Source organism: Mustela putorius, unplaced genomic scaffold (assembly GCF_011764305.1).
Source record: "Mustela putorius furo isolate JIRA1106 unplaced genomic scaffold, ASM1176430v1.1 tig00000868_pilon_pilon_pilon, whole genome shotgun sequence".
Taxonomy (NCBI): domain Eukaryota; kingdom Metazoa; phylum Chordata; class Mammalia; order Carnivora; family Mustelidae; genus Mustela; species Mustela putorius.
In genome coordinates this window covers 7,469,036-7,481,636 of record NW_025421502.1, presented here as the reverse complement: position 1 = coordinate 7,481,636, position 12,601 = coordinate 7,469,036, and the positions used below count along the sequence as shown (strand labels likewise).

At 40.8% G+C, this 12,601-nt stretch overlaps 1 protein-coding gene across 5 annotated transcripts in view; it reads left to right on the top strand.

Annotated features, from left to right (window-relative positions):
• The window catches only part of SGMS2 (sphingomyelin synthase 2), an 84,866-nt gene that overhangs the window by 53,065 nt on the left and 19,200 nt on the right, over positions 1-12,601 (top strand). For 2 of the 5 annotated variants that reach the window (XM_004748110.3, XM_045085565.1), the window contains exon 2: positions 9,536-10,235. In XM_004748110.3, the coding sequence (XP_004748167.1) occupies positions 9,781-10,235 (455 nt within the window). In that variant the 5' untranslated portion in view covers positions 9,536-9,780. Of the gene's footprint in view, positions 1-7,316; positions 7,447-8,690; positions 8,712-9,145; positions 9,441-9,535; positions 10,236-12,601 lie in introns of those variants that run through there. The other 3 variants (XM_004748109.3, XM_004748112.3, XM_045085566.1) reach the window with 3 other exon arrangements.

Below are 12,601 nucleotides of genomic sequence, written 5' to 3'. Positions count from 1 at the left end.
TTGAGGAACCCAGGTGGCTGGAGCACAGGACTTTTTTTTTTTAAAACACAAAGACGTGCCTTACCTTTATCCTCCCCACTCACCTTTGCCCCCTCCTGAAGGCTGTATAACCCCACACCCAAATCCGAACAAGCAGACAGGGCAAACCTGCTGAAGGTGCGGATTCTAGAAGCTTCCTTCTTAATTTTTCAGCGCTTAATTCTGGCTCCGAGGAAGTGCCCGCCCCCCTAAATCTGTCAGGTTGTGTGTGTTAAGCTATTTCTTGAACCTGTTTGTTGGCACAGCACTAAGCAGAAATACAATAACCCTTGTATGTTAAATAAATATCGAAACTAGACTTTAGACCTCTTCAAGGAAATTGTATTGGAGTGTATCTGGGTGTCATTTCTCCAACATCACTGGGCACTGAGTCAGCTTCTGGTTCTTCCGCATCTGTCCCCTGCTGTAACCGCAGTATGTCCCAACTGCAACCGCCTGGTTCAGGGCTTCTCCTGAAGCCTCACCTTGGCCTCCAGCCTCCAGCCAGATCCATTAAGTCCCTTCAGTCATTCTTGCTTGCAGGTGATTTTTCACTCAAGTCTCAAAGTGCTAATATTCTAGTAAATAGCAAGCGAAGTTTCAAGATACTGTTTTTAAATACCCATTTAAAGAGGCTATGAAATTGTATTAAATATCCTCACAGTTTGGTCACCATGTGGTAGAGGGAGAGATCAAGTCTATTTCTTTTTCTTTTTTCTTTTTTTAATGTTTTATTTGTTTATTTGAAACAGCATGAAAGCGAGAGAGCTCACAGAGGGAGGGGAGGAAGCCGATTCCCAGCTGAGCAGAGAGCCCAGGGTGAGGCTCAATCCCAGGACTCTAGGATCATGACCTGAGCCTAAGGCAGACACTTAATTGACTGAGCCACCCAGGGTCCTCGATAGGTGTATTTCTAAGTAATCTGAAGGACACGGAATAAAGAAGTTTTATTAGAGAATCATGAAATTATTTTTAAGGAACCATTCTTTTTTTTCTTCTCATTTTTTTAATCACAGTTTTCCAGTAATCAGATGTGCTTCCAATCTAAAATATGTATTTATTTTTTGTCGATGAGGGAGTCCACTGTTGACTGTGATCTATTTACTTAATTAGAAGGAGGTCTTCTAATACCATTTAGAATATGTTGTGTGGTTTGGAGAGTATGTGAAACTGTTTGACCCGGCTTCTACTTTCTTTTAGACCTGCCACGTGTTCTTCAGAGAGAATGCAAGCTCCAGTATCAGACTTAAATATATTTTGAAAATATTAAGTGGAGTTTTTGCGGTTCCCAGAAAAGCCCTCATTTCAGTAGGTGATTTGTGCTCCTAGTCCAGAGTACTAAGTATTAAAACCTAAGGGAATCAGTTTCTAGGTCCAGAAGTCTTTGGGGGCATAGAAGGAAATAGAGGAAGGTAGAAGCAGGTAGTCATCGCTGCTGTTCAGTGTGGCTGTAGATAGAACCTTTCTGATCAAGCCCCAGGGTGTTGATTCTAAACAAGATCTGGCTGCTTTTGCTTGACCATTAAACAGGGAGCTGTAGTGCCAGTCCTGAGGGGAGGGGGCATGGAAATGAGGCTAGCGACCAAACATCTATCCTAATTTTGGCGTAATTATGGCTCAGATTATCAAGAGCACACATTTCTGTTTAAGCGAGAGGGACTTCTTTTACTCATGCACTAAAGTAGAGAAGCATTTTCTACACCAAGGCAAGACTTCAATCCAGTTCATTCTCTGAGACTACAGGTTTATCATACTTCACTGGCAGTGAGTTCTGAAAAGCTGAATGGGAGGTACAAAACCCTAGCCTCGTTTATGAAACACTGAAAATACCTGACAAAGGAAGAAGGCAAGACCAAGGTCATCCCTCTATCCCCACCCTCCGGGAACTCTCTAAGCGTTTCTAGATGTATCGAGAATGGAGGTGGGGAGCGGGTCTTAGGGCAAGCACCAGCCAACCTTTGGGCAAAGTGCTTGATGTGTCCCCAGCTCTACCCCTTCACTCTAGAATGTCTGGTTTAGAATAATCTAAAGGAAGTTAAAAAGGTGTTTTAAATATCCCCTGGTCTGTGACCTCGTTTTACAGCCCTCTTCTCTGTGCAGGTGCCTGGTCTGTCGGTCAGTGTCTGTCCATGTATCTAGTGTATCTATCTATCCTGTCTACACACTCATTCACTTACTCATTTATCTGCCTCACCACATGTTCCACATTGTCCCACACATTGCTCTTTGTCTTTCCCTGTAACTTCATCTCTCCAAGTCCCCTATTCTCCTGTTGGAGAACCTCAGTCCCTCAACCCCAGGGTGGCAGTTTGTCTTTAAAAACACACTGGAATCAGATCTGATCATTAGAGTTCTTCAGAATAGCAGCTTGGGGTACCAAGCTTGGGTGGCTCAGTTGATTAAGCATCCAGCTCTTGGTTTCAGCTCAGGTCATAATCTCAGGGTCGTGAGATCAAGCCCCGCACCAGGCTCTCTGCTCAATGAGGAGTATGTTGAGATTCTCTCTGCCTCTAGCCCTGCTGGGTGCTCGCTCACAACCTCTCCCCCACCCCCAATAAATAAATAAATCTTTTTTTTTTTTTTTTAAAGCAGTTAGAAAATAGAACCCAGATTTTAAAACATCCTATGGAACATTTTGCAAGTCAAATCTTAGGGGAGGTACTTTATTGTATCAAACTTAAGTCAGAAATAATTAATGCCGGCTGAGAACTACTCCACTTCTTTCGCTGCACTGTGGCCTGGAGAAGGTCCCTTCTTGTGAAATACTCCCAGTCCCACAGTTTATTGTTTTCCAGTTTACATAGCTAATATTTGCTTGGCGTAAATAAGTATTCCTTTCAAAATGTATTAAATTGTCTACCTCACCAGTTAAAGTGACCTTGTGTGTGTGTGTGTGTGTGTGTGTGTGTGTGTAAGAAACAGACCATCTTGTTCTCTTTGAATACAACTCAGTAAATTCTGATTAATTATGTTAGAGAAAATCCAACCTTTTTTTTGGTCACTTCATACTATTTAGTTACAGGAGTAGTTTTTTTTTGGGAGCATACTTGACACAAATTTTCTTAAGTGGTTTGATTTTCATTGGTTGGTTCTTGATTTTGTCTGTGGAAAACTTAGACAATGCATATTGCAGGATCACTACTAAAGAAGTCCTCAAGAAGTAAGGACTGTGCTTGACAGGGAGACTTGAGACTGGAAATGTAATAACAGAGTATGGACTAGCCCTTGGTTTTCTGGTTCCTTAGAAACAACTTATCTCCAGACTGTATTTTTTTTTTTAAGAAGCTTAATGGGGGTTATTACTCATATAGTATAAAATTCATTTATATTAAATTTCTATACTAATTTATACTAAAATTCATTTATAAAATTCATTAAGGGCACAATTAAATGATTTTTTTAGTAAATTTACAGAAATGTGCAACCATCATGTCTAATGTAGGACCTTTCCATCCCCCCAAAAGAAACTTCCAGCCCATTTGCAGTCCCTCTGCATTCCCACCAGCAGCCCCAGGCAACCACTGCTCTAGGCTGGATCTTTCTCTTCTAACAATGGGGTATGGAACTAATGTCCAGCCTTCCCTAATAAGGAATAGTAAATCAGCACCAGAAATCAAAGCATCTGTCTTCTACCTAAGCATATCTCTCCCCAAATTCAGAAGTTTGCTTTTATCTTTTAGATTAAAAAAGGTTTTTTCCACTCCATTCTCAGAATGTTTTCAGCCTACAAAGCCTGCCCATTTCCCTAGTTTTAAGTCTGTCATTGCACCTATACAGACAGAGGACCTAGTGGCAGCATAAAGACATACTAGAAAGGTCTGACACGCGCTCATGTTACTTTCTTGGGGAAAGTATTTCACAAAAATACATGATAACTTATTAGTAATTATTTTCTTTCTTTTCAGTTTTCAGAAACTCATTAGTGAAAATATTTAGCACATTTTGTGAGTGCTTGAAATAGAGCCTTGTGACTGATAGGATGCCCTCATTATCTGCAAGCATATTATTACTTACTTTAGATGAGTAGAAGACTAAAAAACTTAAATCGTAGGTTATTAATAACAGTAGCTATAGTTACATGGTAGGTATGAATAATGGGAAATACTTAATTGGCACCTTTCCCCTCACCCCTCCCACAAGAGGGGTGAATTATAAATATTAATTTTTTTCTAAGTGTTAACAAATTTTTGCAAAATTACAAAGATTTAAAAATGCCTCCGATGTTATCTAGGAGACTTTCCTATGTATTTACTTATCTCTTAAAAAAAAAAGCTCATAACTGATTGTCATTTATTTATTCACTCATTCATTCATTCATTCATTCATTCGCTGACTGTATTGTTGATGTCTTACATGTACTGGCACTGGAGGTGGTGGTGTGCTGCTAAGAACAGGAGCTCCTTGGGCTCCTGGGGGGGTCTCCATCAGTTAAGCGTCTGACTCTTGATTTTGGCTCAGGTCGTGATCTCAGGGTCATGAGATCAAGCCCCGGGTTGGGTTCTGCACGCACTGCAGAGTCTGCTTGAGATTCTTCTCCCTCTCCCTCTATCCGACCCCACCACCACCACCCCCTCGATTCTCGAAATAAATACATAATAAAATCTTAAGGGGAAAAAAAAGAAAAAGAAAAAGGGCTCCTGAGGTGAGAGACCTGCTTCCAGTCTGGGCTCTTTTCTTTCTACGTGTCTGACCTTGAGGATCTCATTTTATCTCAGTTTCTTTAAAATACTTCCTCCGGTTATAATGAGGATTAATTAAGTAGGTAGTATTTTCTGAGAACTATGTGTGGCTGTTTTGTTCTACAACTTGACTTTTTCATGGCTCTATGGTTTTGACAACTAAGTTTTTTTAAGTCTGAGAAAGCTTTTATGTGTGTTAAGAAACTTACCAGGTGTTTGTTTCCATGGATTTTCAATTCAATAAAATTGTTTCAAGACCTAGTTTTCCCTAAGCCTTTAAGCTCAATGTATAAATTTCTTTTATTCATAATTCCAACTTGCAGATGTTAAATGCATTTTCTCTCATCGGTGTCTAACGTCTTTCCTCAACAGATGACCTCTTTCTAAACATTAAAATCCATATTTCAGGGCACCTGGGTGGCTCAGTGGGTTAAGCCGCTGCCTTCGGCTCAGGTCATGATCTCAGGGTCCTGGGATCGAGTCCCGCATCGGGTTCTCTGCTCAGTGGGGAGCCTGCTTCCCTCTCTCTCTCTCTCTGCCTGCCTCTCTGCCTCCTTGTGATCTCTGCCTGTCAAATAAATAAATAAATAAAATCTTTAAAAGAAAAAATAAATAAAATAAAATAAAATAAAATCCATATTTCAGTTCAGATAAATTTCCTTAATTTTTAAAGTATATTTACATATTTAATATGTCTTCTTAACCACTGCAAATGCATAACGAGGCTGACATACAAGTCTAGCCAGCAGAGCATTTCTGAGCCCTTTGACGGGAGCTCATGTCTACACTCAGTCTCTGCGCCAGGATGCCATCAGTGAGCTGTGGGTCAGGACTGCCGACAAGATGCGTGCATCATGAGTTTCACACTTTTACCTTTTCTGATAGCCTTGAATATCTATCACATGGCCCCTTTCCCATTGTTTAAAAACCATAACCTCTGATGTGAATTATTGCGATTCCTCGTCTCCTATTCAGTGCTAAGTTTGTATTTAATCAGATAATGCATCCTTCTTATGTAGTATTTATATACTTGTCTCATACTTTTATCATTACTGTCTCAAACATAATATCTTTTTATAATGTTACGATAACTATAAGTCATTTAACTAATCCCCTGTTGACAGATATTTAGATTATTTTCAATTTTCTATTCTATATGACGGTTGAAAACATACTTGTAGAAATATGTTGTGTACATTCTTATTCCCTCTGGGTGAACTCAGTAGAATAACTGGGTGCCATTACCCCATTATTACTTAATGTCATGTAGCCTAATACCTACCAGTGTGAACCTTGAAATCTTTTTATCAAATTACAGGTCAAATCCTATCAACATTATTAAAGGGAAATGACTAATGTATGTATGAACATTTGGAATCTTTTTATCAAATTACAGGTAAAATCCTATCAACATTATTAAGGGGAAATGACTAATGTATGTATGAACATGGTATTACAAAATAGAGGTGACAAGAATAAAACAAGCTAATAACGTGTTTTCATGTAATTTGACAAAAAAAGGATTCTAAACTTCATTTAGGGGTGGAAAGAGGAGTAACAGTGGAAGATAATTTCTACTAGGTAGTTGGCACACATACGATGTGCTCCTTGCATTGAAGAACGTGGCTCTACAGAGGTTTCTGTTCCCTTATTGAATACTTTCTCCCCCCAAAACCAAGTGGATATTGATTTGTATCAAACGCCTTTTTAACTTCACTCCAGATAATCCTGTCTTTCCTATTTACATGTTTGTGTTTTATTACAGCCTTTCCTGGAAAACTTAATTGCATTTCTAGAATGCGTTATCTTTTGTTCCTCCACCAAAAACCTAACAATATCAGTGTACTAAACTTTCAGAGTTTTGCACTTGCCTTCCAAGGAAGATTAGTCTATAGAGGTCTTTAACTTTTAAAATAGTCTCTAGATTAGCTTCTGATATTTTGCAATGTAAGAGGACTTGGAAAGCTTTTCATCTGCCCTTGTGCTCTGGCATTAGTACCCTTGACAGATAAACTGATGGGATTGCCATCCACTGAGAGAAACTCCTGTGGTATTTGTCACTTTCCCAGATACTTACTGGTAGGAAAGGATCACCATAGGAATGAATATGTTGTACTCATCATTTTTTTTTTTTTTTTACGATTGTATCTATTTACAGAGATCACAAGTAGGCAGAGAGGGAGAGGCAGGCTCCATGCTGAGCAGAGAGCCTAATGCGGGGCTCAATCCCAGGACCCTGAGATCATGACCTAAGCTGAAGGCAGAGACTTTAACCCACTGAGCCACCCAGGCGCCCCAGTACTCGTCATCTTGATGACGATCATTGTGTCCTGAGATTGGTTGACACAGGGTGACTGTGCTCTGTGTATTCAGTCTTCTTAATGAGATCCCAAGGAAAATATCAATCTTACTACTAATGACGATAAATGGGCTTTGCATTCATGAAGTGCTCTTACTCCCGGGAGCACAAATCTCTTCATGATTAATTATTTCAGTCATCCTCACAGTTGTCCCATGAGGTGGGTGGCTGAGTGCTTCCTCTTAGGGGAAAAAAAAAAAACAGGTAACTAATTGGATTTTCTTCAATTCTACATTCTATGTTCTAGAACTGGGTAGCTACCTTATAAAGACCGCCAGTATGTCCCCCAGTGGACCTGGGCTTCAAAAATCTCAAGCTTCTTTGGCATACGAACACCAGGCTAGGAGCAGATGTGGAGTAGTAAAGTCGGAGGGAATTTTGATGAGTTTGGTAAGGTGCTCTGCGTGGATTAACCTAAACTTGATGAAGAGATGCAATGGCTGACTTAGTGTTTGGGCATCTCTGTTAGAAGTGGCAATCCCTGGTGTCAGAGGTTTGTTTCTGCAATATCTTACTGAGGCACCTCTTCACTGTACTTACCCTTCCTACCACATTGTGTTGGGATCCTGCAAAGAATATCTGTCAGTCCTGGTCTCCCAAGAGGAGCACTGGTCCCTTCTCATCCTTCTCTAGCGTATTAGTGTCTGTGGCTTTGCACAGGGACCAGAGAAAGGTGTGATGTCTGCTTCTCAGAGATAATCTCTTAGCCCATCTCCATCCTCCAGTGACCCTCCATTGCTCCGCAGGTCGACTTTCATCGTGCTTCCACTTCCCCGAAAAAGGGCAGTGCCTCTCTGTGGACACATCCTGTCGGGGGAGCAGGGATCCAACTAAAACTACGTTTGGTTTGTTTGTGTTTTGTTTTGTTGGAAAATTTCTTTGAGAGACAAAAAAAGAAGAAGAGAGGGCGGGAAGGAGGGAGGAAGAATCACAAGCAAACTCCACTCTGAGTACGGAACTGGACTCGGGGCTCGGTCTCAGGCCCCCGCGTTCACGACCTGAGCTGAAACCCAAGAGTTGGATGCTTAACCGGCTGTGCCACCCAGATGCCCCTAAAACTACATTTTTACATAGTGATCATTCCCCAGTAGTTTTTTGGTCACTTGCGTTCTGTCTCTTCAGTTAGACTACAAGCTCTTTGGATTGAAAGTTCAGGTCAGCCGTGTTTTTTAAGCTCTTTTTAATTGCCACCCCATTGCTCCCTCAGCTCTGGGGGGTTCAGGGGCACAAGAGACACTTGTGGTCACTCTGTTCGCTGTCCATCCTGTCAACAAATACTGCTTGTAGTTATTGAGTATGACATTTTAACTTTCCCCCTTTTTCTTTCATTAAAGAAAGGCTTACTTTGATTTTTTTACCCTCCCTCCCTATTTTTTCCTAAAGTTCCCCTGAAAGGGAGGCCTTTAAAATTATGCTTAAGTTGCACAGTGTACTCAGGGTGGGGACTAATTATGAGGTCTGGAAACTTCTTCAGGTGGCTGGGTTCTGCTGCAGGGACTAAAATACGGCTTTCCTAAATTGAGAACAGCTGGGGCTGTGTTACCGCCCAGTATAAAAGAGTTGGTGCTGGTGCTCTGTGTTGCAAAATCTTTGCTCTCTGTGGAGCCTGGGGAAGCTTGAGCCAAAGACACCCTCTCCTCCTCTGTGCCGTGGTGGTGAGTGCCGGGAGTGGGTCCTCTGGGCATCAGTTTCTGTTGCCTGGTAGATCTTGCGGTGGCTGTCCCGGAATGTTGTTCCTTTCTAATTTCCCATGCCAATCGTAGGATTTTACCCTTTGAGGAATAAGTAGAGTTCGTTCCCTCAATGAGACATCGCTAACACTTTCTTTTTTCTCTGTATTATTTTGAAGGCTGTCAGCTTTCCTAGTATAGAGTGTGTGGCTGTCTCTACCTATCAAAGGATAAACTGAGGCAATACCATTTAAGTGTCTTGAATGTGTGGCTCTTGAATCTGTTTTGAAAAGTAGTCACTTGAGAAGGCTCCAGTTTTTTTCAGGGGGAAATAAAAACGGACTTGACAAAGTGTTGATAAGTGTTATCCAGTGCACATGAGCAACTCATCCTAGTTTTGTGTTCTTCCAGGTTCATGGAAAGCAGCCGCCTTAGGAAAGAGTGATGTGATCTCTGGAGAGGTTCTAGCCTATTATGACTTCATGGTTAGCAACAAGTAATAGTGTCTGGTGAGGGGTTTGCAAAGTTGGGTCCTGACTTTTATTTAAAGAAATTTTAAAGGAATTGATGATTAAAATGTTCTTATTTATACCGACATCAGCTCAAAAAGAGACAAGAACTCCAAGATAAAACAACTCCATATTTTACAAATAAACTCCATCTCAACAATGTTAACCATGTTCTGACAATATATTTCCCAAGCAAATGGCTCTGGTATTTACTTCCTTATTTTAATAATGTTTTTGTTTGGATGGTTGACAATTGGAGAAGCGCAGTTTCTGAACATAGTTTTTGTTTTCTTTTTGCAGGTGGGATAGTAACACCTCTGGGAGAAAGAAAATTGGCTTCCTCTCTCAAAGGTGGTGAGTGGACTGCAGGCGGCTACATGGAGGGAACAGTGATCAGATGGTTCCCTTCTACGTTTTGTGCTAGGAAACAAAATCAGTTATAGGAATCCATGTTGATCTCTGAAGTAGAAGGATTTAGAAAAGTTAAGTTTGCACAAACACCAAGAACTTTCCCATCTCCTTTTTGATCTGAAGACTGGGGGACAATGGATATTATAGAGACAGCAAAACTCGAAGAACATATGGAAAATCAAACCAATGATCCCGCAAACACTTACACGAGACCTGCCGAGCCTGCCGAAGAGGAAAACAAAAATGGCAACAGTAAACCTAAGAGCTTATCCAATGGGTTGCGAAAGGGCACCAAAAAGTACCCAGACTATATCCAGATTGCTATGCCCACTGAATCCAGGAACAAATTCCCCCTGGAGTGGTGGAAAACGGGCATTGCCTTCGTGTACGCCCTCTTCAACCTCGTCCTAACCACCGTCATGATCACGGTTGTACACGAAAGGGTACCTCCCAAGGAGCTCAGCCCCCCGCTACCAGACAAGTTTTTTGATTACATTGATCGGGTAAAATGGGCATTTTCTGTATCAGAAATAAATGGGATTATATTATTTGGATTATGGATCACCCAGTGGCTGTTTCTGAGATACAAGTAAGTAGGCTTCCCCATTTTGGGGGGAGGTATTACCCTAAGTGTGTGTGTGAGGGGGTAGATGTGTAATTGAAATGGTCTTTCTCAGTTTTGTCTGATAAATTCAGTCCTATCCAGCCATTCAATGACAGGAAGCAACAGAAGGATCTCCCGTGTTGAATAAATAAGCATTTATTTTTTTTTTAAGATTTTATTTATTTGAGAGAGAGAGAGAGAGAAGTCACAGGTAGGCAGAGAGGCAGGCAGAGAGAGAGGGGGAAACAGGCTCCCCACTGAGCAGAGAGCCTGATGCGGGCCTCGATCCCAGACCCTGAGATCATGACCTGAGCTGAAGGCAGAGGCTTAACCCACTGAGCCACCCAGGCACCCTAAATAAGTATTTATTGAGCAACAGTGTATGAGAGGTAACCATCAGGACATTCCAGATGTACTGTGGTTGGTGATTCAGAGTTGACAAATTTAAGGTGCAATCCAGGGTTTCAGGCTCCTTGGTGCTGTGGGATCTGTATGATAAATCAAGAGGCTTAGAAAGGAACAACATTCCCTTCATCATGCTTTTGTTATTTTAGGCTTTTAACAGGTGGGGAATGGAGTGGCTGGGAACTTTCCTCTGTTAACTCATAATGTGACGAGTGGATTGGTCTGTAGTCAATAGCATTCTGAGTTCACAAATTTTACATTTCTTTCCTGTTGCCTGTTGCCTGTTGGCAATCGAGTCAAGAGTTTAAGAAACTGCATTTAGGCATGGGTCCCCGCAGTTTGGGTTTTAGGTTTCTAAAGTAAGTGTGCTGTCCAGCTTCCCTGTGGCACCACAAAGGACCTCTTAGTTAACCGGTTTCGGTCTCCCTGTTTTGGAACAGGGGCAATCAGGAAGGAGTAAGGCTACACACTTTTGCTTTAAAGATGCTTAAAAATAGGACATAGCTCTGAAGTGGTTATTTTTGCTTCCCTGTGAGATCTGACTGCTAGTCCATAAAAACAAGGCCCCTCAATTCCTTTCCCATCTCATTTCTCCTTCAGATGTTTTTTTCTCTACTAAGATGCTAGCAATTAAATCACTAAAATATAAGTTAGATCGAAACATTGCCCATACGCGGAGGCTTTTGAAAATGTAATGTCTACTAACTCAGTCCATACTGTTCAAAATGGGATTTCTGCATTTGTGCCACAAGATCATATTTAGAAGAGAGAATTCATGCTCTACTGTTATTTCAGTTGTTTGTTGCTTCTAGAGTGGAATTCAATCTCTCTTTGGTCCAGAGTTCCGTAAATTCAAGTTTGCAGTTTGGAAAGCTTGTTCCGCAAACTGAAGTCATTCCTAAACATTTTCTTTCATGTGTGTTAGTAAAAGGCAGCTACCAACTGTCTTTTGCTAGAACCTTTTGCTGCCAAAGTTGTTAAGCTGCAGTATGCTTTATGCCAAAAGCAAACAATAGATTTGTTGAACTTTAGCTAGTTTCTCTTTCTGTTGACACTTCTGTTGAAAATAAGAGTCTGCTTAAGCCAGAGGTGTTTGCTTTCTCCCTTAATTTAGATCTTTTTATTCATATGTATGCATATATATGACTATATATATTCATATTCACATATTAATAGACATGCATGCATATATATATATGTATGTATGTATGTATGTATATGAAAAGAGACCTTTTCCAGGGTCTGGTAAGTAGCTGGCTTCTACTGTGCTTCAGAGCACAGTCTCAATTTATTTGAATCTTTATCTAGAAAGTTATGAGCTGCCTCTCCATGAACACCTTGGGCTTTACCGTGTCAAAACTCGTGGGGGCGCCTGGGTGGCTCAATCAGTTAAGCGTCCGGCTGTTGATTCCAGCTCAGGTCATGATTCCAGGGTCATCAGATCAAGTCCTGGGTCTGGCTCTGCGCTGGGCGTGGAGCCTGCTTGAGATTCTCCCTCTCCCTCTGTCCATCCCCTCCCCGCCAAACAAACAAACTTGTGATCATATAGCTGGCCACGCATTGTGATGATATCCACTGTTTTGGTCTCAATTCGTCATCAGAAACTTGTTGGGGAAATCATACTTTTTCTTTTCTTTTTTCTTTCTTTCTTTCTTTTTTTTTTTTTTTGCTTTTGAGGTAGAATTGTATCATTTCAGTAACTAATAGAATAATTTTTATAACTTGCTTTGAACATCCTAGCTGAGTAAGAAATCCTACTTGCTCTCTCTTATAAAAGCACCTTATAAAAAATCATTAGCAGTAGTTATTTTTCTAAATAAGGTTTCAGAGTGCACATTTTACCTTCTAAATTAATTTTCAGTTCTGAATACAGCTGAACTCAGAATGCTGGAATGAATATAATTGACTCATAATAATTCCTGCTTATTACTTGACCTTGTCTAACA